At 40.9% G+C, this 26,555-nt stretch overlaps 1 protein-coding gene across 1 annotated transcript in view; it reads right to left on the reverse strand.

Annotated features, from left to right (window-relative positions):
* Positions 1-23,192, reverse strand: part of thop1 (thimet oligopeptidase 1) — a 40,256-nt gene extending 17,064 nt beyond the window's left edge. The window contains exons 1-2 of the mRNA XM_070554388.1: positions 23,071-23,192; positions 22,371-22,577 (exon numbers count right to left, since the gene is read on the reverse strand). Coding sequence (XP_070410489.1) covers positions 22,371-22,577; positions 23,071-23,083 — 220 coding nt within the window. The 5' untranslated portion in view covers positions 23,084-23,192. The remainder of the gene's footprint in view (positions 1-22,370; positions 22,578-23,070) is intronic.
* Positions 23,193-26,555: the final 3,363 nt, after the last annotated feature.

A 26,555-nucleotide genomic window follows, 5' to 3' on the forward strand; every position in this document is an offset into this window, starting at 1 on the left:
GACCAAAGAGCTGCACAATTGTTTTTTTATTTTATTTTATTTTTACCGTGTCCTGTCTGGCTGTGAAGCAAACAGAACTGATGTCTGAATGCTGGTGACAAGCCTTACAGATTTACTCTCAGGTGGAGCATCAAAGCGTCTGCTTTTAATGTCACGCCTGATACTTAAAACTTTATTGTTATTGTTTTTGAATGCTTTGTAATTCCGACCAGACACAGAGACAGAGGTGAAAGAGAAAGGAAGAGACAAAAGGTGGGTGGGGGGGGGGGGGTTCCACAAAAATAAACAATAATGAACAAGAGTCTGCTTCTAGACCTGCAGAAAGAGAAAGAATAGAAAAAAAGGGAAACACAACAATACATCAGGATCAAGCTATCACTGCGTCAACCTGATGATGAAATATAAAATCAACATAGTTTTACTGAACAATCACGATAATAAATCATAGTGCATTTAGTGGCAACCACAGCCTTAAGACCAGTGTTGAACGTGCCCAAGCCCATACTTATGAGAGCACCATGTGAGCACCTGTGTGTGTACACGCGCTTGTTTATGTAAGGTTTCTCTATAGGAGCGTCCAACAGAGAGTGTGAGGGGCCACAGATCTGCCCCCCAAAGATGTGTAGGAGACGGGGGGAGCTCCAAGTCCCAGAGATCCAGGAGCTGCCCCAGAGCACAGGAACCCCAAGGAGACTGCAAACAGAAAGGCCCCCGCCCCCCTCGAGAGACACAGAGGATCGCCCCGGGTGGCCACAACCAGCAGCCGGCAGAGTCCCGGGAGATATCAGCGGCAAGCCCACAGGCCCGCCCGCAGCCTCCCACCCCCTAGCCGGCCGAGCCCGCGACCCAGGGGTGACCACCAGGGGCGCAGATAGGATTTTTAAACTGGGGGGGGACAAAGTTCCAACACACACACACACACACACACACACACACACACACACACACACACACAATTGCAAGCACCTTAACTAGAGCTCAGTCAGTTTGTGTAATTTCATCCAACGGTTTACGTAAAAACTAACTTTTATATACGTGTTTGAAGCCGTTATGCAACCAAGCTCTGCCTGATCAACACTATAAATGATAAAAGACCCGCGCACTTGTGTAGCGCCTCTCAGAGTAAGGACTCCAAAGCTCTTTACATTACAATGTATCATTCACCCATTCACACACACATTCACACACTGATGGTGATAGGCTACGATGTAGCCACAGCTGCCCTGAGGCGCACTGACAGAGGCGCCCCACTATTTAATTCAGTCATTTGTTATTCTTCCATTCAATTACTAACCAAAACCTCGTGTTTTATGCTAAACATTAAATGGTTTTCAGCGTACCGATCTTTACAGAAAACATAAAAGCCTAAAAAACTGCACATAAAATATTATAAGAAACAATATTCACTTATCACTTAGAGCAGTGGTTCCCAAACTTTTCAGCCTGACCAACAGATGTTCCTTCATATTTTTACGTTATTTATAAATTTTCATTATATTTGGAAAGTTTTTAATTATACATAAATCTCTTTTTAAATTTTATATTTTACTTTTTTTATGATTATGTGGCACACTTGACTTCCATATCTAACGCATCGGCATCTGCCTCTTTTTACGGCTTTTTTTTTTTTTACATTGTCGCTACGTCTATCACGTTAGCGGTGTTTTTACCATCGTTTCTACATCCATCACGTCCCAGAGAAGGTGAAACCAACATCAAACCCAACATTGGGAGCTTGTAAACTCCACACACCTCTCGTGCAGCACCAGCTGTCTGATGCTGCAGCAGCGTCAATCTTCCCGGCTGGATGAGTGAATTTCTTCATCAGAGTCAATATTCTGCTTCATAATCAGAGTCAGTCATGACCACACAAAGTGATCAGTCAACAAAGACCAGACCTGCCGGCAATTATACGTTTTATCTCATATTTACGCTCTTCATGTTGCACGCGTCTCCTCCTCTCCCCGACTGGGAGCCTCTCGGCGGGAGGCGATTTTCAAACTCTAAAAACTCCCAAACTTTGCTCATCCTGAAGGTTCCACATCTCCACTATCTTCTGGTGTAAAGTAGTAACTTCATGAGGGATCATGTTTGTAGATGAGACTTGTTAAAGTCAGCAATGAGGCTTTGGCGCTTATAACGAGTAAGTCCCAACACCGACAACAACAACGTACTGAAACTAGAACCAACACGCATAAACAGACAGATCGGTCCCGCCTACTTACACTGTTGGTCTTTTTTAAATACGCAGTAATCATTGCTTGCCTTTTTCCCTTCATCCTGCATCCTAGCAGCAACCACTTGGCGCCTCTGGAGTCGGTGTTTGTTTACATCATGCTGCATTCAATGTAATTGGAAAAAAGAGCTTCAAGCGCTTAACCTCCGATTTTGTTTTCTTTCTCGCCTTAGTTGGGGGGACAGATCAGGGTAGATCTGAATCTGGGGGGGACAGATCCCCCCCCCCGTCCCCCACCCTATATGCACGCCTGGTGACCACCCCCGCCGGGGACCCAGCAGAGCCCAGGGACCCAGACCCCACCAGGCAGCCACCGGGATTGATCAGGCAGACGCCAAAAATCTTAAACTCCCTGACCCCGGGAGCCACGACCCAGGCAGACCAAGGCACCACACCCCACACCAGGTGTGGCAGGGGGAGGGGGGACGAAGATCTATATCATCAAAAGAAGTCCCAGGAGAGGGGAGGAGTCAAAGGCCCCACCTGACATATACAGTCATACACAAACACAGTCACACACTCCCTCCCTCATGCTCACACATGCACATACAACCCAAGACTTACAAAAATGCACGCCGGACACCCACTCATGCTCCCCATACACACCCTATTCACTCTGGTCCCGGTACTGCTGCACATGGGGTACAACCATCACCGGTTACCAGAGTTCGACTCTTCCTGCTGGGGTGCTGATGAGCAGGCTCCCCCGCCCAACGCTGAGCACAGCAACCCACCACCCCAGACCCCAACCAGACCTCCCTCCTAGCCTCCAGCCCCAGGAAGCCAAGCGACCTGATAAAAATGTTAAGCTAAAAATGTTAACGTACAGCCCTGCATTTTATCTAGCGAGTCAGTGGTTCTCAGCACTCAGTAATTTCGTTGCTTCGTGTGGGCAACATCAGCTGGGTTTAGCCCAGCTGATGTTGCCCAGGGGTGGGAATGAGGGGGTCCCTGCAGCCTCTGGACAAAGCAGCCGCTGCATCAGCTGCTTTCTCTAAAAAGCATGGATGAGTTTTTCTGCTGAATCAGCTCCGTCACAGAGACACAATGCCTGACCTGAACCTGATATCCATGTGACTAGATGGAATATTAGGAGAAAAGATTGCACGTTTTGGTTAAATTACCTTCAAGTCAAACCTTAATTGTATATTTTATTTTTATATATCAAAAATTCTTAAACACTCAGATTCCTCATCGTGTATTTATTTATACTTTAACTCCTGTCAAGAAATTTGTTTCTTTAACTGAATGAACCTCTGTGGTGAGGAAGGAGCCTGAGTGGCTGAAAGGTGAGAGATGTAATGGTTGTGGTCCATCTACAATTGAGAAACACTATATTATATGGGCAACCGTGGCACAGGAGCTAAGTGGTCGCCCCGTAATCAGAAGGTTGCAGGTTCGAGCCCCGCTCAGTTTGTCACTGTCGTTGTGTCCTTGGGCAAGACAAGTGTGTGTGTGTTGACAAGTAATTAACATTGTGCCCACATTTTTTAAGTTAACACACCTTTCTTTTAACAACGGTAGTTTTTGCATCTTTACTGTTCCCCTGCTCAAATCAATAAAACACCTACTGCATAATCACCATTATCTATTGCAGTAGCTACGTCTTCCAGTAGAGCCATAATAGCAGTGATAGTGGATCGATTTGAGCAACATCTATACCGATGTTCACTAACAAATTTCAAAATTGTCAAGCTTATTAACAAATAGTTTTGCTAAGATAGTGGAGAATTGTGGTAAAAGTTGGATCGGTCTATAGTTCTCAAATATATGTTTATTAAAAAAGGACTAATTGCAGATATACGTAAATGGTTTAACCACATAATGTAGTTTCTTTCACGATCATGTTGATATCAAAATAATCAGTTGATTTTTGACATTTTAACGTCAATAAATGTATTTTCAGAATCAGAATCAGAAAAAGCTTTATTGCCAGCGCTCCAGCGACCCAGAGCATAGATGCCGCGCCTCCACACGGCCCAAAATTTCCGCACCTAGGAAATTTTCTAACCACACGGATGGTCGGACACGGAAAAACATGGCAGACTGGCAAGAACTAGTATGGCAGAGGTTGGTAAATCCAGACATTTGTATGATTCAGCTCTCAGAGATCACCGTGATCAGCATGTTGTTAATAATTCTTGGAGAGAAATAGCTCGCACTGTCGGAAAAGACGAGGACGCTGTTAAAACTGCTGGAATGCCATGTTGTAAACAGCAGTAATGTTTACTTCTGCTATGGTGTAGTGTTGGGTGCATGCCGTAGAGCTTCATGCTGCCCCCTACAGTTTGGGAGAATATTGGCTCACCGCAGAGACGAGCCGCACGAACCATAAACGCTGCGAGTTGTGAAGCGCGTTCCATCCGCGAGCCGCATCACCGCGCGGGAAGTGAATGCGTCAAGCATAAACCAAGCTTAAGCTGCCTGTGCTCTGCGCGTGTGTTGGGGGGGGTCACCATAATAACACTAAGTGGCCTCTTGCGTGTCTGTGTTCTTATTTTTGTTTTTAATGTTTTTACGACTTGCTACCACTTTTTATCTTTGTAGCTTTTCCTGTTCAGTGCCTTGGAACAGGTGGAAAGCGCTACATAAATAAAGCATGACGACGATGAAGATATAGGTTATGCGTTCTAGGGCTGCAGCTAGGGATGGGTACCTTTGACATTTGAATCGATTCGGTACTAATTCCCGGTACCTACGAATCGATACCGGTACTTAACGGTACCAATTTTCGATACTTTTGAGTGTTTATTATTTTAATTCTCTTTTATAATTAAATATATATTTTTCTCAATATATAACAATATTTGACAAATATCATGATAAATAACATACATACAACATAGTTTTATAAGCTGATAATTAAACTGAAGCAAACATCTTTACTGTGAACTAAATTTACTGTGTATCTTCATTCCTTTTGCCGTCCTTTTTCATTAGATTTTTCCTACTGGGAAGTTAGAATTTCCCAGGAGAAAGTGAACGCACCATTAGCTGATAACAATGGCGGCAATGGAAGCTAACATATCAAGCTAACGTTATCTTTAACAGTTTATTTAACTGCTGGAGCAGATTAAAACGATGATGCCTCACACTTAGATCGTTGTCGCTGGTTTCATCTTCACCCAATCACCTGTCGCATTTAGTAAAGTGAAGCCAAGCTTTAGCGTGAGTTCTTTCTACCATGCTGCTCTGTTTACAACTGGCTCGCAGCAAGCAACGACATAACGCTCTTGCACATGCGCAGCTGTGTTGGCAAGCTCTCGTTATGAAGGATGGGTACCGAAACGAGGCGCCGTTTGAAATGACGTGAATCGGTGCTCGGTCGGTACCTAAAAAGTACCGAATTCGGTACCCATCCCTAGCTGCAGCTATTGAATATTTTTGTAATCGAGTACTCTAATAAATGACCCTTTAGTGTTTGTAAACCATTATATCAAATAGCATGTTATAAAATATGAAAGACCTCTTAAAATGAGCAAGCTATTGCCAGTTATTCTTCAAGTTTTATTCAAAATTAGTTTTCAAAACTTCAGCACTTCAACTTCACTTCACAGTAAACAAATGCCTGTGCAAAAATAAGTAAACAACCTGAGCCGACTTTCCCCTCGTGCGAGAAGTAGCGCTGCGAGCGGCTGCGGCCCAAATAGAACCAGAACCGCTCACGGCGCATGCGCAAACATGGCTCGCCAGCTGTTTCCCTATTAACACACGTCCGTTTTAATTTCTACACTTTTTTTCTCACACAATAACAAGGACTGTCCAGAAAGCATGTTTGCCGTGGTTTTGTCAAATTATACGGATCACAAAACATTTATTTACTGTCTTTCGTTTTCCTCTCAAATACCTGCGTCCTCCTGCAGCGATCCCGAGGGACAACCGACATCAATAACAACACAGTAAAAAGTCCGACGTGTTGCACCAGACGCAGTGTGAGCTGAAACTGAGCGCTACAAATGAAAATGTCGCACAGCGTCCGCAGAACATATAGCGGACCTCCGAGTCCGCTTGCAGAAGTGACATACAGGTGCTGGCCAGTAAATTAGAATATCATCAAAAGGTTGAAAATATTTCAGTAATTCCATTCAAAACGTGAAACTTGTACATTATATTCATGCAATGCACACAGACCAATGTATTTCCAATGTTCATTACATTTAAATTTGATATTCATAAGTGACAACTAATGAAAACTCCAAATTTGGTATCTCAAAAAATTAGAATATTCTGAAAAGGCTGAATATAGAAGACACCTGCTGCCACTCTAATCAGCTGATTTACTCAAAACACCTGCAAAGGCCTTTAAAAGGTCCCTCAGTCTTGTTTTGAAGGCACCACAATCATGGGGAAGACTTCTGACTTAACAGCTGTCCAAAAGACAATCATTGACACCTTGCACAAGGAGGGCAAGACACAAAAGGTGATTGCTAAAGAAGCTGGCTGTTCGCAGAGCTCTGTGTCCAAGCACATTAACAGACAGGCGAAGGGACGGAAAAAATGTGGTAGAAAAAAGTGTACAAGCTCTAGGGATAACCGCACCCTGCAGAGAATTGTGACGACAAACCCATTCAAAAATGTGGGGGAGATCCACAAAGAGTGGACTGCAGCTGGAGTCAGCGCTTCAAGAACCACCACGAGGAGACTCATGAAAGACATGGGATTCAGGTGTCGCATTCCGTGTGTCAAGCCACTCTTGAACAAGAAACAGCACAAGAAGCGTCTCGCCTGGGCCAAGGACAAAAAGGACTGGACTGATGCTGAGTGGTCCAAAGTTATGTTTTCTGATGAAAGCAAGTTCTGCATTTCCTTTGGAAATCAAGGACCCAGAGTCTGGAGGAAGAGCGGAGAAGCACAGAATCCACGTTGCATGAGGTCCAGTGTAAAGTTTCCACCGTCAGTGATGGTGTGGGGTGCCATGTCATCTGCCGGTGTTGGCCCACTCTGTTTCCTGAGGTCCAGGGTCAATGCAGCCGTCTACCAGGAAGTTTTAGAGCACTTCATGCTTCCTGCTGCTGACCAACTTTATGGGGATGCAGACTTCACCTTTCAACAGGACTTGGCACCTGCACACAGTGCCAAAACCACCAGCACCTGGTTCAAGGACCATGGTATCCCTGTCCTTGATTGGCCAGCAAACTCGCCTGACCTTAACCCCATAGAAAATCTATGGGGTATTGTGAAGCGGAGGATGCAATACGCTAGACCCAACAATGCAGAGGAGCTGAAGACGACTATCAGAGCAACCTGGGCTCTCATAACACCTGAGCAGTGCCACAGACTGATCGAGTCCATGCCACGCCGCATTACTGCAGTTATTGAGGCAAAAGGAGCCCCGACTAAGTATTGAGTGCTATACATGCACATTCTTTTCATGTTCATTCTTTTCAGTTGGCCAACATTAGAGAAACAAACATTTTTTCATTGGCCTTTAGAATATTCTAATTTTCTGAGATACCAGACTTGATGTTTTCATTGGTTGTCACCTATAAATATCACAATTAAACGTAATAAACATCGGAAATACATTGGTCTGTGTGCATTGCATGAATATAATGTACAAGTTTCACGTTTTGAATGGAATTACTGAAATATTTTCAACCTTTTGATGATATTCTAATTTACTGGCCAGCACCTGTATACATGTGGATGTTTCCTGGTGAGGTGCTGCAGCATGGAGGATGTGGTGGTGTGCCTCGAGGATTCGTTTAATTCATATTTAATTAATTCGTGGCTTTGCAGTCGCCCGGGGTCATGTTTCACCCGGACTGAAATAAGTGACGCACATGCCCACTGGACTGCACACGCGAGTAGCGAAGGTAACTTAACTTTCTCTTAAGCCATGGCGGACAACGTGGACCTCGGTGGAGTGCAAAAAAGACAGAAAATGTCAAAGGTGTGGGACAATTTTTCACGTCGTAAGGCGGAAAACGTACTCCAGTGTAAATACTGTAAAATGGATTTAGCCTAGCACAACACCACGTCCTCCATGCTGCTGCAGCACCTGTAAATGTCACTTCTGCAAGCGGACTCGGAGCCTCTACAAGATAATGCTTTTTAGCCTGTTTTTCTATGTATTCTGCGGACTCTGTGCGACTTTTTCGTTTGTAGCTCTCAGTTTCAGCTCACACCGTACGTCTGGTAGCAACACGTCGGACTTAAAATGTGCTAAAAAATAGCATTTTTACACAAAACGTCGGACTTTTTATTGTGTTGTTATTGATATTTGTTGTCCTTCGGGATTGCTGCAGGAGGACACGGGTATTTATGAGGAAAACAAAAGAAAGTAAATAAATGTTTTGTGATCAGTAAAATTTGACAAAACCACGGCAAACATGCTTTCTCGACAATCCTTGTTATTGTGTGAGAAAAAAAGTGTTGAAATTAAAACGGACGTGTGTTAATAGGGAAACAGCCGGCGAGCTGTTTGCGCATGCACCGTGAGCGGTTCTGGTTCTGTTTGGGCCGCAGCCGCTCGCAGCGCTACTTCAACAGTTATCCTCCTAGTTTTTGTCTGGCTTGCAGGCTAGTAGATTCTCGCACGAGGGGAAAGTCGGCTCAGGTTGTTTACTTATTTTTTGCACAGGCTTTTGTTTACTGTGAAGTAAAGTTGAAGTGCTGAAGTTTTGAAAACTTAATTTTGAATAAAACTTGAAGAATAACTGGCAATTGCTTGCTCATTTTAACAGGTCTTTCATAATTATAACATGCTATTAGATATAATGGTTTACAAATACAAAAGGGTAATTTATTAGAGTACTCGATTAATCGAAAAAAATATTCGATAGAGTACTCGATTACAAAAATATTCGATAGCTGCAGCCCTACACTCCACCGGGGTCCACGTTGTCCACCATGGCTTACGAGAAAGTTTAGTTGCGTTCGCTACTCGCGTGTGCATTCAGTGCAGTGTGTATGTGCGTCACTTATTTCGGTCCGGGTGAAACATGACCCCGAACGATTGCAAAGCCATGAATTAATTAAACATGAATTAAACGAAGCCTCGAGGCAGAGAATTTGACTCGAGGCTTTTTTGTACTCGAATTATTCGAGGTACTCGAGGAATCGTTTCAGCCCTAATGTGTTCATTGTCCATAACATACACCTGCCCATACCAGTACCCCACCGCCACCATGGAACCCTCGTTCCACAACGATGACATCAGCAAACTGCTCACCCCACGACGCCACACACACAGTCTGCCATCTTCCCTGAACAGTGAAAACCGGGACTCATCTGTGAACAGAAGACCTCCCCAATGTGCCAAACGCCATCAAATGTGAGTGTTAGTCCACTCAAGCCGGTTACGATGATGGACTGCAGTCAGGTCCAGACCCCGATGAGGAAAACAAGCATGCACATGAGCTTCACTGAGACGGTTTCTGACTGTTTGTGCAAAAATTCTCTGGTTATGCAAACTGATTGTTGCAGCAACAGACTTGCCAAGCTTGTCTAGCCTGGCAAGCCAGACTAAATAAATGTATTATTTAGTCTGGCCATGCTCCATTGACGGCTCTCGGTTGTGGGGCGGGTTCTACCGTTGTCTTTCAAATGATCTCCGCATTCCACTGGACAATGAATGTGACATACTCTTGTTTCACTCTGTTGCATCATCCCACCCATCAGGCATATAGAGTGCCCTGATTGGCCCACAAAGCGGATAAAGCTCTGTGATTTGTTCACTAAGCAGATAGAGCACTATGATTGGCCCACCATTATGGACCAATCACAGCTCTTTATGTGTTTGAAACCCCTCTAGAGAGCTGTGATTGGCCAGCCAGAATGCTGTTGGGGCTGCAGAGGTTCCAATGGAGCATGCCTAGACCAAACTTTGCAAAGCAAGAATTTGTTCTAGTTCACTCGGCTAAAGCTTGTCAGCATTTTTTGGCAGACTTTTGCAAGTCCGTTGCTTTCCACACTAAAACATCTTCTTCAATAGTCCCAACTATTATGTATTTTAATATTACACAGTAAAAGTTGCAGTTGCTTATCTTATATAATATGTGTGCTTGTACAAGTTGATAGCCACAAGTTACTTGTACTGAATTATTTCAATACTTAATTAATCAAAAATAATTTAAACATATTTTAATATGTATTTATTGATAATGATTTATATGTTATAATGCAACAGGTGCTTCTGTTTTCAAGAATGTAATATTAAATTGGCTTAAACCACATGTGCACACTACACCAGGGCTAAATAACACATACCTGCAGCTCCCTGGTGGAATAACATGTTACTACCGTGATACACCTGTAGTACTGAATAACAAGTTACTACCGTGATACACCTGTAGTACTGAATAACATGTTACTAGCGTGATAAACCTGTAGTACTGAATAACATGTTACTACCGTGATAAACCTGTAGTACTGAATAACATGTTACTGACATGATACACCTGTAGTACTGAATAACATGTTACTACCGTGATAAACCTGTAGTACTGAATAACATGTTACTGAAGTGATACACCTGTAGTACTGAATAACATGTTACTACCATGATAAACCTGTAGTACTGAATAACATGTTACTGACGTGATAAACCTGTAGTACTCAATAACATGTTACTGACGTGATACACCTGTAGTACTGAATAACATGTTACTGACATGATACACCTGTAGTACTGAATAACATGTTACTACCGTGATAAACCTGTAGTACTGAATAACATGTTACTGACGTGATACACCTGTAGTACTGAATAACATGTTACTACCATGATAAACCTGTAGTACTGAATAACATGTTACTGACGTGATAAACCTGTAGTACTCAATAACATGTTACTGACGTGATACACCTGTAGTACTGAATAACATGTTACTACCATGATAAACCTGTAGTACTGAATAACATGTTACTGACGTGATAAACCTGTAGTACTCAATAACATGTTACTGACGTGATACACCTGTAGTACTGAATAACATGTTACTACCGTGATAAACCTGTAGTACTGAATAACATGTTACTGACGTGATAAACCTGTAGTACTGAATAACATGTTACTGACGTGATACACCTGTAGTACTGAATAACATGTTACTATCGTGATAAACCTGTAGTACTGAATAACATGTTACTACCGTGATAAACCTGTAGTACTGAATAACATGCTACTACAGTGATACACCTGTAGTACTGAATAACATGTTACTGATGTGATACACCTGTAGTACTGAATAACATGTTACTACCGTGATAAACCTGTAGTACTGAATAACATGTTACTGACGTGATACACCTGTAGTACTGAATAACATGTTACTACCGTGATAAACCTGTAGTACTGAATAACATGCTACTACAGTGATACACCTGTAGTACTGAATAACATGTTACTGGCGTGATAAACCTGTAGTACTGAATAACATGTTACTGGCGTGATAAACCTGTAGTACTGAATAACATGTTACTACCATGATAAACCTGTAGTACTGAATAACATGTTACTGACGTGATACACCTGTAGTACTGAATAACATGTTACTACCGTGATAAACCTGTAGTACTGAATAACATGTTACTGACGTGATACACCTGTAGTACTGAATAACATGTTACTGACGTGATACACCTGTAGTACTGAATAACATGTTATTGACGTGATACACCTGTAGTACTGAATAACATGTTACTGACGTGATACACCTGTAGTACTGAATAACATGTTACTACCGTGATAAACCTGTTGTACTGAATAACATGTTACTACCGTGATAAACCTGTAGTACTGAATAACATGTTACTGACGTGATACACCTGTAGTACTGAATAACATGTTACTACCGTGATAAACCTGTTGTACTGAATAACATGTTACTACCGTGATAAACCTGTAGTACTGAATAACATGTTACTACCGTGATACACCTGTAGTACTGAATAACATGTTACTACCGTGATAAACCTGTTGTACTGAATAACATGTTACTACCGTGATAAACCTGTAGTACTGAATAACATGTTACTGACGTGATACACCTGTAGTACTGAATAACATGTTACTATCGTGATAAACCTGTAGTACTGAATAAAATGTTACTACCGTGATAAACCTGTAGTACTGAATAACATGTTACTGACGTGATACACCTGTAGTACTGAATAACATGTTACTATCGTGATAAACCTGTAGTACTGAATAACATGTTACTGATGTGATACACCTGTAGTACTGAATAACATGTTACTGACGTGATACACCTGTAGTACTGAATAACATGTTACTACCGTGATAAACCTGTAGTACTGAATAACATGTTACTGACGTGATACACCTGTAGTACTGAATAAAATGTTACTGACGTGATACACCTGTAGTACTGAATAACATGTTACTACCGTGATAAACCTGTAGTACTGAATAACATGTTACTACCATGATAAACCTGTTGTACTGAATAACATGTTACTACCGTGATAAACCTGTTGTACTGAATAACATGTTACTGACGTGATAAACCTGTAGTACTGAATAACATGTTACTGACGTGATACACCTGTAGTACTGAATAACATGTTACTGACGTGATACACCTGTAGTACTGAATAACATGTTACTGACGTGATACACCTGTAGTACTGAATAACATGTTACTACCGTGATACACCTGTAGTACTGAATAACATGTTACTACCGTGATAAACCTGTTGTACTGAATAACATGTTACTACCGTGATACACCTGTAGTACTGAATAACATGTTACTGACGTGATACACCTGTAGTACTGATTAACATGTTACTACCGTGATGAACCTGTAGTACTGAATAACATGTTACTACCGTGATAAGCCTGTAGTACTGATTAACATGTTACTACCGTGATGAACCTGTAGTACTGAATAACATGTTACTACCGTGATACACCTGTAGTACTGAATAACATGTTACTACCGTGATAAACCTGTAGTACTGAATAACATGTTACTACCGTGATAAACCTGTAGTACTGAATAACATGTTACTACCGTGATACACCTGTAGTACTGAATAACATGTTACTACCGTGATAAACCTGTAGTACTGAATAACATGTTACTGACGTGATACACCTGTAGTACTGAATAACATGTTACTTCCGTGATAAGCCTGTAGTACTGATTAACATGTTACTACCATGATGAAACTGTAGTACTGAATAACATGTTACTACCGTGATACACCTGTAGTACTGAATAACATGTTACTACCGTGATAAACCTGAAGTACTGATTAACATGTTACTACCGTGATGAACCTGTAGTACTGATTAACATGTTACTACCGTGATGAACCTGTAGTACTGATTAACATGTTACTACCGTGATAAACCTGTAGTACTGAATAACATGTTACTGGCGTGATAAACCTGTAGTACTGAATAACATGTTACTGGCGTGATAAACCTGTAGTACTGAATAACATGTTACTGGCGTGATAAACCTGTAGTACTGAATAACATGTTACTACCATGATAAACCTGTAGTACTGAATAACATGTTACTGGCGTGATACACCTGTAGTACTGAATAACATGTTACTACTGTGATAAACCTGTTGTACTGAATAACATGTTACTACCGTGATAAACCTGTTGTACTGAATAACATGTTACTGACGTGATAAACCTGTAGTACTGAATAACATGTTACTACCGTGATAAACCTGTAGTACTGAATAACATGTTACTGGCGTGATAAACCTGTAGTACTGAATAACATGTTACTGGCGTGATACACCTGTAGTACTGAATAACATGTTACTACCGTGATAAACCTGTTGTACTGAATAACATGTTACTGACGTGATAAACCTGTAGTACTGAATAACATGTTACTACCGTGATAAACCTGTAGTACTGAATAACATGTTACTGGCGTGATAAACCTGTAGTACTGAATAACATGTTACTGGCGTGATAAACCTGTAGTACTGAATAACATGTTACTGGCGTGATAAACCTGTAGTACTGAATAACATGTTACTACCGTGATAAACCTGTAGTACTGAATAACATGTTACTGGCGTGATAAACCTGTAGTACTGAATAACATGTTACTGGCGTGATAAACCTGTAGTACTGAATAACATGTTACTGACGTGATACACCTGTAGTACTGAATAACATGTTACTACCGTGATAAACCTGTAGTACTGAATAACATGTTACTGGCGTGATAAACCTGTAGTACTGAATAACATGCTACTACAGTGATACACCTGTAGTACTGAATAACATGTTACTATCGTGATAAACCTGTAGTACTGAATAACATGTTACTACCGTGATAAACCTGTAGTACTGAATAACATGTTACTGGCGTGATACACCTGTAGTACTGAATAACATGTTACTGACGTGATACACCTGTAGTACTGAATAACATGTTACTGACGTGATACACCTGTAGTACTGAATAACATGTTACTGACGTGATACACCTGTAGTACTGAATAAAATGTTACTGGCGTGATAAACCTGTAGTACTGAATAACATGTTACTGGCGTGATAAACCTGTAGTACTGAATAACATGTTACTGACGTGATACACCTGTAGTACTGAATAACATGTTACTGACGTGATACACCTGTAGTACTGAATAACATGTTACTACCGTGATAAACCTGTAGTACTGAATAACATGTTACTGACGTGATACACCTGTAGTACTGAATAAGATGTTACTGACGTGATACACCTGTAGTACTGAATAACATGTTATTGACGTGATACACCTGTAGTACTGAATAACATGTTACTGACGTGATACACCTGTAGTACTGAATAACATGTTACTACCGTGATAAACCTGTTGTACTGAATAACATGTTACTACCGTGATAAACCTGTAGTACTGAATAACATGTTACTGACGTGATACACCTGTAGTACTGAATAACATGTTACTACCGTGATAAACCTGTTGTACTGAATAACATGTTACTACCGTGATAAACCTGTAGTACTGAATAACATGTTACTACCGTGATAAACCTGTTGTACTGAATAACATGTTACTGACGTGATACACCTGTAGTACTGAATAACATGTTACTGACGTGATAAACCTGTAGTACTGAATAACATGTTACTACCGTGATACACCTGTAGTACTGAATAACATGTTACTACCGTGATAAACCTGTTGTACTGAATAACATGTTACTACCGTGATAAACCTGTAGTACTGAATAACATGTTACTGACGTGATACACCTGTAGTACTGAATAACATGTTACTATCGTGATAAACCTGTAGTACTGAATAACATGTTACTACCGTGATAAACCTGTAGTACTGAATAACATGTTACTGACGTGATACACCTGTAGTACTGAATAACATGTTACTATCGTGATAAACCTGTAGTACTGAATAACATGTTACTGACGTGATACACCTGTAGTACTGAATAACATGTTACTGACGTGATACACCTGTAGTACTGAATAACATGTTACTACCGTGATAAACCTGTAGTACTGAATAACATGTTACTGACGTGATACACCTGTAGTACTGAATAAAATGTTACTGACGTGATACACCTGTAGTACTGAATAACATGTTACTACCGTGATAAACCTGTAGTACTGAATAACATGTTACTACCGTGATAAACCTGTTGTACTGAATAACATGTTACTACCGTGATAAACCTGTTGTACTGAATAACATGTTACTGACGTGATACACCTGTAGTAATGAATAACATGTTACTGACGTGATACACCTGTAGTACTGAATAACATGTTACTGACGTGATACACCTGTAGTACTGAATAACATGTTACTGACGTGATACACCTGTAGTACTGAATAACATGTTACTACCGTGATACACCTGTAGTACTGAATAACATGTTACTACCGTGATAAACCTGTTGTACTGAATAACATGTTACTACCGTGATACACCTGTAGTACTGAATAACATGTTACTGACGTGATAAACCTGTAGTACTGAATAACATGTTACTGACGTGATACACCTGTAGTACTGAATAACATGTTACTACCGTGATAAACCTGTAGTACTGAATAACATGTTACTGACGTGATACACCTGTAGTACTGATTAACATGTTACTACCGTGATGAACCTGTAGTACTGAATAACATGTTACTACCGTGATAAGCCTGTAGTACTGATTAACATGTTACTACCGTGATGAACCTGTAGTACTGAATAACATGTTACTACCGTGATACACCTGTAGTACTGAATAACATGTTACTACCGTGATAAACCTGTAGTACTGAATAACATGTTACTGACGTGATACACCTGTAGTACTGAATAACATGTTACTTCCGTGATAAGCCTGTAGTACTGATTAACATGTTACTACCGTGATGAACCTGTAGTACTGAATAACATGTTACTACCATGATACACCTGTAGTACTGAATAACATGTTACTACCGTGATAAACCTGTAGTACTGATTAACATGTTACTACCGTGATGAACCTGTAGTACTGATTAACATGTTACTACCGTGATGAACCTGTAGTACTGATTAACATGTTACTACCGTGATAAACCTGTAGTACTGAATAACATGTTGCTGGCGTGATAAACCTGTAGTACTGAATAACATGTTACTGGCGTGATAAACCTGTAGTACTGAATAACATGTTACTGGCGTGATAAACCTGTAGTACTGAATAACATGTTACTACCGTGATAAACCTGTAGTACTGAATAACATGTTACTGGCGTGATAAACCTGTAGTACTGAATAACATGTTACTGGCGTGATACACCTGTAGTACTGAATAACATGTTACTACTGTGATAAACCTGTTGTACTGAATAACATGTTACTACCGTGATAAACCTGTTGTACTGAATAACATGTTACTGATGTGATACACCTGTAGTACTGAATAACATGTTACTTCCGTGATAAGCCTGTAGTACTGATTAACATGTTACTACCGTGATGAACCTGTAGTACTGAATAACATGTTACTACCGTGATACACCTGTAGTACTGAATAACATGTTACTACCGTGATAAACCTGTAGTACTGATTAACATGTTACTACCGTGATGAACCTGTAGTACTGATTAACATGTTACTACCGTGATGAACCTGTAGTACTGATTAACATGTTACTACCGTGATAAACCTGTAGTACTGAATAACATGTTGCTGGCGTGATAAACCTGTAGTACTGAATAACATGTTACTGGCGTGATAAACCTGTAGTACTGAATAACATGTTACTGGCGTGATAAACCTGTAGTACTGAATAACATGTTACTACCGTGATAAACCTGTAGTACTGAATAACATGTTACTGGCGTGATAAACCTGTAGTACTGAATAACATGTTACTGGCGTGATACACCTGTAGTACTGAATAACATGTTACTACTGTGATAAACCTGTTGTACTGAATAACATGTTACTACCGTGATAAACCTGTTGTACTGAATAACATGTTACTGACGTGATAAACCTGTAGTACTGAATAACATGTTACTACCGTGATAAACCTGTAGTACTGAATAACATGTTACTGGCGTGATAAACCTGTAGTACTGAATAACATGTTACTGGCGTGATACACCTGTAGTACTGAATAACATGTTACTACCGTGATAAACCTGTTGTACTGAATAACATGTTACTGACGTGATGAACCAGTAGTACTGAATAACATGTTACTACCGTGATAAACCTGTAGTACTGAATAACATGTTACTGGCGTGATAAACCTGTAGTACTGAATAACATGTTACTGGCGTGATAAACCTGTAGTACTGAATAACATGTTACTGGCCTGATAAACCTGTAGTACTGAATAACATGTTACTACCGTGATAAACCTGTAGTACTGAATAACATGTTACTGGCGTGATAAACCTGTAGTACTGAATAACATGTTACTGGCGTGATAAACCTGTAGTACTGAATAACATGTTACTGACGTGATACACCTGTAGTACTGAATAACATGTTACTACCGTGATAAACCTGTAGTACTGAATAACATGTTACTGGCGTGATAAACCTGTAGTACTGAATAACATGTTACTGGCGTGATACACCTGTAGTACTGAATAACATGTTACTGGCGTGATACACCTGTAGTACTGAATAACATGTTACTACCGTGATAAACCTGTTGTACTGAATAACATGTTACTGACGTGATAAACCTGTAGTACTGAATAACATGTTACTACCGTGATAAACCTGTAGTACTGAATAACATGTTACTGGCGTGATAAACCTGTAGTACTGAATAACATGTTACTGGCGTGATAAACCTGTAGTACTGAATAACATGTTACTGGCGTGATAAACCTGTAGTACTGAATAACATGTTACTACCGTGATAAACCTGTAGTACTGAATAACATGTTACTGGCGTGATAAACCTGTAGTACTGAATAACATGCTACTACAGTGATAAACCTGTAGTACTGAATAACATGTTACTGGCGTGATAAACCTGTAGTACTGAATAACATGTTACTACCGTGATAAACCTGTTGTACTGAATAACATGTTACTACCGTGATAAACCTGTTGTACTGAATAACATGTTACTGACGTGATACACCTGTAGTACTGATTAACATGTTACTACCGTGATAAACCTGTTGTACTGAATAACGTTACTACCGTGATAAACCTGTTGTACTGAATAACATGTTACTGACGTGATACACCTGTAGTACTGAATAACATGTTACTACCGTGATAAACCTGTAGTACTGAATAACATGTTACTGACGTGATGAACCTATAGTACTGAATAACATGTTACTACCGTGATAAACCTGTAGTACTGAATAACATGCTACTACAGAGATACACCTGTAGTACTGAATAACATGTTACTACCGTGATAAACCTGTAGTACTGAATAACATGCTACTACAGTGATAAACCTGTAGTACTGAATAACATGCTACTACAGTGATAAACCTGTAGTACTGAATAACATGCTACTACAGTGATACACCTGTAGTACTGAATAACATGTTACTACCGTGATAAACCTGTAGTACTGAATAACATGTTACTGACGTGATGAACCTGTAGTACTGAATAACATGTTACTACCGTGATAAACCTGTAGTACTGAATAACATGCTACTACAGTGATAAACCTGTAGTACTGAATAACATGTTACTGACGTGATAAACCTGTAGTACTGAATAACATGCTACTACAGTGATAAACCTGTAGTACTGAATAACATGCTACTACAGTGATAAACCTGTAGTACTGAATAACATGCTACTACAGTGATAAACCTGTAGTACTGAATAACATGCTACTACAGTGATAAACCTGTAGTACTGAATAACATGCTACTACAGTGATAAACCTGTAGTACTGAATAACATGCTACTACAGTGATACACCTGTAGTACTGAATAACATGTTACTACCGTGATAAACCTGTAGTACTGAATAACATGTTACTGACGTGATGAACCTGTAGTACTGAATAACATGTTACTACCGTGATAAACCTGTAGTACTGAATAACATGCTACTACAGTGATACACCTGTAGTACTGAATAACATGTTACTACCGTGATAAACCTGTAGTACTGAATAACATGCTACTACAGTGATAAACCTGTAGTACTGAATAACATGCTACTACAGTGATAAACCTGTAGTACTGAATAACATGTTACTATCGTGATGAACCTGTAGTACTGAATAACATGTTACTACAGTGATAAACCTGTAGTACTGAATAACATGTTACTGACGTGATGAACCTGTAGTACTGAATAACATGTTACTACCGTGATAAACCTGTAGTACTGAATAACATGCTACTACAGTGATGAACCTGTAGTACTGAATAACATGCTACTACAGTGATAAACCTGTAGTACTGAATAACATGCTACTACAGTGATAAACCTGTAGTACTGAATAACATGCTACTACAGTGATAAACCTGTAGTACTGAATAACATGCTACTACAGTGATAAACCTGTAGTACTGAATAACATGCTACTACAGTGATACACCTGTAGTACTGAATAACATGTTACTACCGTGATAAACCTGTAGTACTGAATAACATGTTACTGACGTGATGAACCTGTAGTACTGATTAACATGTTACTGACGTGATAAACCTGTAGTACTGAATAACATGCTACTACAGTGATACACCTGTAGTACTGAATAACATGCTACTACAGTGATACACCTGTAGTACTGAATAACATGCTACTACAGTGATACACCTGTAGTACTGAATAACATGTTACTACCGTGATAAACCTGTAGTACTGAATAACATGCTACTACAGTGATAAACCTGTAGTACTGAATAACATGTTACTACAGTGATAAACCTGTAGTACTGAATAACATGCTACTACAGTGATAAACCTGTAGTACTGAATAACATGTTACTACCGTGATAAACCTGTAGTACTGAATAACATGCTACTACAGTGATACACCTGTAGTACTGAATAACATGCTACTACAGTGATACACCTGTAGTACTGAATAACATGTTACTACCGTGATAAACCTGTAGTACTGAATAACATGCTACTACAGTGATAAACCTGTAGTACTGAATAACATGTTACTGACGTGATGAACCTGTAGTACTGAATAACATGCTACTACAGTGATAAACCTGTAGTACTGCATAACATGCTACTACAGTGATAAACCTGTAGTACTGAATAACATGCTACTACAGTGATAAACCTGTAGTACTGAATAACATGCTACTACAGTGATAAACCTGTAGTACTGAATAACATGCTACTACAGTGATACACCTGTAGTACTGAATAACATGTTACTACCGTGATAAACCTGTAGTACTGAATAACATGTTACTGACGTGATGAACCTGTAGTACTGAATAACATGTTACTACCGTGATAAACCTGTAGTACTGAATAACATGCTACTACAGTGATACACCTGTAGTACTGAATAACATGTTACTACCGTGATAAACCTGTAGTACTGAATAACATGCTACTACAGTGATAAACCTGTAGTACTGAATAACATGCTACTACAGTGATAAACCTGTAGTACTGAATAACATGTTACTGACGTGATGAACCTGTAGTACTGAATAACATGTTACTACCGTGATAAACCTGTAGTACTGAATAACATGCTACTACAGTGATAAACCTGTAGTACTGAATAACATGCTACTACAGTGATAAACCTGTAGTACTGAATAACATGCTACTACAGTGATAAACCTGTAGTACTGAATAACATGTTACTGACGAGATAAACCTGTAGTACTGAATAACATGCTACTACAGTGATAAACCTGTAGTACTGAATAACATGCTACTACAGTGATAAACCTGTAGTACTGAATAACATGCTACTACAGTGATAAACCTGTAGTACTGAATAACATGCTACTACAGTGATAAACCTGTAGTACTGAATAACATGTTACTGACGTGATAAACCTGTAGTACTGAATAACATGCTACTACAGTGATAAACCTGTAGTACTGAATAACATGTTACTGACGTGATGAACCTGTAGTACTGAATAACATGCTACTACAGTGATAAACCTGTAGTACTGAATAACATGCTACTACAGTGATAAACCTGTAGTACTGAATAACATGCTACTACAGTGATGAACCTGTAGTACTGAATAACATGCTACTACAGTGATAAACCTGTAGTACTGAATAACATGCTACTACAGTGATGAACCTGTAGTACTGAATAACATGCTACTACAGTGATAAACCTGTAGTACTGAATAACATGCTACTACAGTGATACACCTGCAGGGTTTCCCCAGCGCTTTATAAGCCTGGCGGCCGCCACTCTTTGCTTGGCCACCCATTTGAAGACAAACACAGCAAGAACGTAGAAAAGAGGACTAAAGTGTTGCGTTTATATTTTTGTGCAGTGTACACCTGTGGTGGCTGGCACTGGAAATCTTGTTGCCGGAAAACCCGTGGCTGCCTGCCATCGCCACAATTTGAGCTTGAACCTGCTGCCATTTTCTGCGTAAGCAGCTTTATGAACGTTTGACTACAGACTGAAGTTGGTCCGGACCCTCTGCTGAGTCAGGCAGGCCCTCTGATGCCATGGCTCACTGAACAGAACCAACACTTACCAGTGTACTCCACCTCCACGTCAGCGAGCGCTTTCAGCGTATTCTCAAAGCTGACCCCATCCAGGTCCAAAGCTCCCACATGGTCATACACCTTCTTGGTGCTGCTGATGAGCTCGTCTGACAGCTGCTGGATCCGCTCTGGGGTCAGGTCCCAATGCAGCCGGTTCTCAGGACAGACCGGTACCAGAGTGCCAAACAACACCTCACCTGAGTGACGGGATGAAGACAGGTGGGGGTGTAACATTGCAACAGCTGAATCAGAACAAAATAATCGTACGATCATCATCGTTTATCATGAAATGGGGGCTTTGTGCTGTTCCTCTGACTCTCGGCCACATCAGATATGAACAAAGCACGTTACTAATGAGAGGATTACTGATAAATAAAAGTTTCTGATATTTGTGTGAAAAAATGAGCGAAAGGATCGTTTAACACTGCGAGTCTAATGTTATGGCTCCGATAATTGAACATTAGCTGCACCAGTTAGCATCGTGCTACAAACACCGGAGGGTTAGATAACTCCCGATAGGAACATGTGTTCGGTCTAACACACCGGCTAGCTTCCGTTTTTCCACTCGAAACCACCTGCCTCGCTCTGGCCCAGGTGGCGTTCTGAACCGGCTCAGGTGGTAGCATGCTAGTTCCGGTTAGCTACGGTACACCGCCTCGGTGGCGGTGCAAACGAGCCGTTAAAACTCACCTGACGGTCCCATGGTTCACAGTCAGGATGGAGTTCGGTTCCGTTCGGTTCTTTTAGGGTGATTTACTGACAGGAAGCACCCCGGATCGGGATTAGAGATTACTGCGTCATTTCCGCTCAGGGATTTCAACTTAAAAGCCGGACCATGTTTTTATCACCTTTGAAGACTTTTAATTATAACGTTGCTGTTGTTTTTTTTTTTTTTTTGTTTTGTTTGTTTTTTTTGACACAAACATTTCAAAAGAACTTACTTTTTTTTCTTATTTCACAAATAAACTCATTTGAGGAATAAAATTTTTGTTTACATTTTGAACTCGCATCAGTTACAGCATCACAATAATACAAATTAAGTAAACTGGTGACGTTGTGGCCCTGGAGGATGAGCCTGAGGAAGATGCTGCAGACAATGAGAGGCTGGTATGGAGGCGGTCAGTGGTGCTCTGTCCTGCAGGAGGTACCAGGAACCTCTATTAAAAACAACACTGTGGTTTTATTTGCTGAAGAGTCACAACTGTTATACCAGTAGATCCATAAACCATCTCCTCATTTCATATTTCTGAATACATCTTAGAGATGTAACAGTCGTCGTCTGGGCCAGCCCAGCGGTTCCTGTAGATGGACGATGGAGTGGACAGTGAGAGGAAGCGTCCCAAAGCTCTCTCTGCAGACCGTCCTGTATGATGTTCCTCTGGCCAGAAACGTCCAGCCACGGGTCTGCTCCAGCCCTCCATCCACGTCTGGATCCTCCTGCAGCAGATCCAGCTGCACTGTTAAAGACTTCTTGCTCACTCAGTTTAAATAAAGGATCCAGGAAGAGTCACTCAGGTTAATCCTGCTTTAACCGTACATAACTGGTCCATACTGGTTCTGATCTGTAAATAAGTGTAACCTATTATAAATAATCTTGTCTCCTTACCATCTTTTCATTTTCTGTTCATGTAACATGTTCAAAAACATCTGTAATAATAAAACTGGTGATAAAATCAATCACCAGAAAGAGTTATCAGTTAGTATTTGTTTTAATAAATGTGTTCAAATATCAAACAGCTAAATAACAATAACATGATGACAGTATAAAAGGCCTTTCTTCTGGTGCACAAAGCATGCTGGGATAGCCTTGCTCTGGGAGGATACACCAGACCCATCCTGCGGGTGGAGCGAGGACGTGAGAATCAGGACTCCTGGAATTAGGACATTACTTGTTGCTGCGCTGTGATGTCATCGACCTCAAAATGCATCCTCACAAGCATCCTGCCTCTGGATTCGGACACACCCATTGATAGGAGCAAAGTGGTCAGTGGGACAAGGTGCAGCCTGATTTTCACCTCTAGAATCAATGAGGTGGTGCTGGGGTGACGTCCCCAGAGATCTTTCTCCAAAGAAATTCCATCAGTGTGGAAGTCAGCACATGTTTTACTACTTTATTACTTACTTTACTTTACTTACTTTATTAAAAGGAGGGGATCCAGCAGTTTTTACAAATTATAGGCCAATATCAAATTTATGCGTGCTTTCCAAGATAATGGAGTCACTTGTCAGTGTTCAGCTAAAAGAGTTTTTGTCTATTAATGACATCCTCTTGAAATGTCAATAAGGGCTGTCACGGTAACCGCAAAAATGAAATATCGCAATATGAAGAAGCCCACCGCGCTGCATCATGCGCCACCGCGATTACTGAACTTGGTTCAACTCAATGATGCATGTTGAGAAGGATGGCTGCACTGGTATCAAAACGAAACGTTACTTCGCTCCTTTGGGAGCACTTTGGTTTTCAGTACGTCAGCTGCTGCGCAGCCAGAGTCCTTGGCCGAGACAGAGCTGCCACCAGCGGCAAAACAATAATAATAAATGCTCGGAGACCTGCTGAAGTCCCGGACAAGCACTGCTTCTGCAACCGTCCCGAAGAGAGTTTGAGCCGAGCTGGAGCTCACTCGCTACCTGCAGGAGGAATGCATCCACCCTAAAGAAACCCCCCTGACACGGTGGAGCAACAACGGGGAGAGATTCCCTTTGCTCGCCAGAGTCGCACGCAAGTACGTGTGCGTTAGTGCAACGAGCGCACCATCCGAGAGGGTTTTCAGTGTTGCTGGAAATGTTGTCACCCCTCTCAGATCCTCTCTCAAACCGTATATGGTTAACATGCTGGTTTTCCTTGTAGGTAACAAGGACGTGACCGAGCTATAAATCACCGTCATTCGTGTGTGTGAAAGTGAAATGACAGTGCGCCCGCCCCCCGGCGCGCGCGCGCCCAGTACATGCAATTTTTTATGCTTGATTTTAAACAACTAAACAAAATGGGGACTTGTTTCTTATTTGTTAGATGCTGCAGCCAAATTTGCATTTAAAAGTTTAACCTTCTCCTGAATGTTGTTGTTTTTAAGTTCAGTCGGACTCCGACTGTCGGAGAAACAAGCGTTACTGCGATCTGTGTTGTTACTGCCCTTTGATCTGCATTCAGTAAAGTGTTAGAAAAGAAGGCACGGCAATGTTTAACCTTTTTTAAATGTGTAAACATTATGTTTAGATGGTACTGCAATAAAAAAAAGGGCTGCAATAATATCGCACACCGAAATATTAAGCCACCCTGAATCACCGCAGGGGGAATTCCTCAACCGCGACAGCCCTAATGTCAATCGGTTTTAGAAAAGGGTAGAGCACTACTACAGCTGTTATGAAGGTGGTAAATGATGTTATAGTAGCACTTGATAGGAAACAGTTTTGTGCCTCGCAGACCTGTCTAAAGCTTTTGATACCGGTGACCATGCTATTTTAAATGGTATAAATGGCCTGTATTTGATATAGCGCCTTCTAGAGTCCTGGAACCCCCCAAGGCGCTTTACAACACAATCAGTCATTCACACACTGGTGGGGATGAGCCACAATGTAGCCACAGCTGCCCTGGGGCGCACTGACAGAGGCAAGGCTGCTGAGCACAGGCGCCACCGGTCCCTCCGACCACCACCAGCAGGCAACGTGGGTTAAGTGTCTTGCCCAAGGACACAATGACAGTGACAGACTGAGCGGGACTCGAACCTGCAACCTCCCGATTACGGGGCGAGCACTTAACTCCTGTGCCACCGTCGCCCCTAATAAACAGATTACTAAGCCTTGGGTTGTCAGAACACTCAGTAGCATGGGTCTCAAATTACCTGAATAACAGGACACAGTGTGTTAAATGTGATTTGCTCTGATTTTGGGGTTGTCCAGAGGGGGGTGCCCCAGGGCTCAGTCCTGGGGCTCCTCCTATTTACCTTGATCATTAATGACTTGGGCCAAAATATTAAAGCTGCTAACATCCATTTCTATGCAGATGATATGATCATCTATTGTTTTGGAACATCACTTCCTCAGGTTGTTGAATCCCAGCAGAAAGCATTTGACGTAGTCCAGCACTCATTACATCAGCTAAAGCTAACCCGTAATGCTGAGAAGACTAAGTTGATGTTTTTTACAAATAGGCAAATGCCAAATAGTGTTCCTGAAGT

The sequence above is a fragment of the Nothobranchius furzeri genome, chromosome 8, assembly GCF_043380555.1.
Source record: "Nothobranchius furzeri strain GRZ-AD chromosome 8, NfurGRZ-RIMD1, whole genome shotgun sequence".
NCBI classification, from domain to species: Eukaryota; Metazoa; Chordata; class Actinopteri; order Cyprinodontiformes; family Nothobranchiidae; genus Nothobranchius; species Nothobranchius furzeri.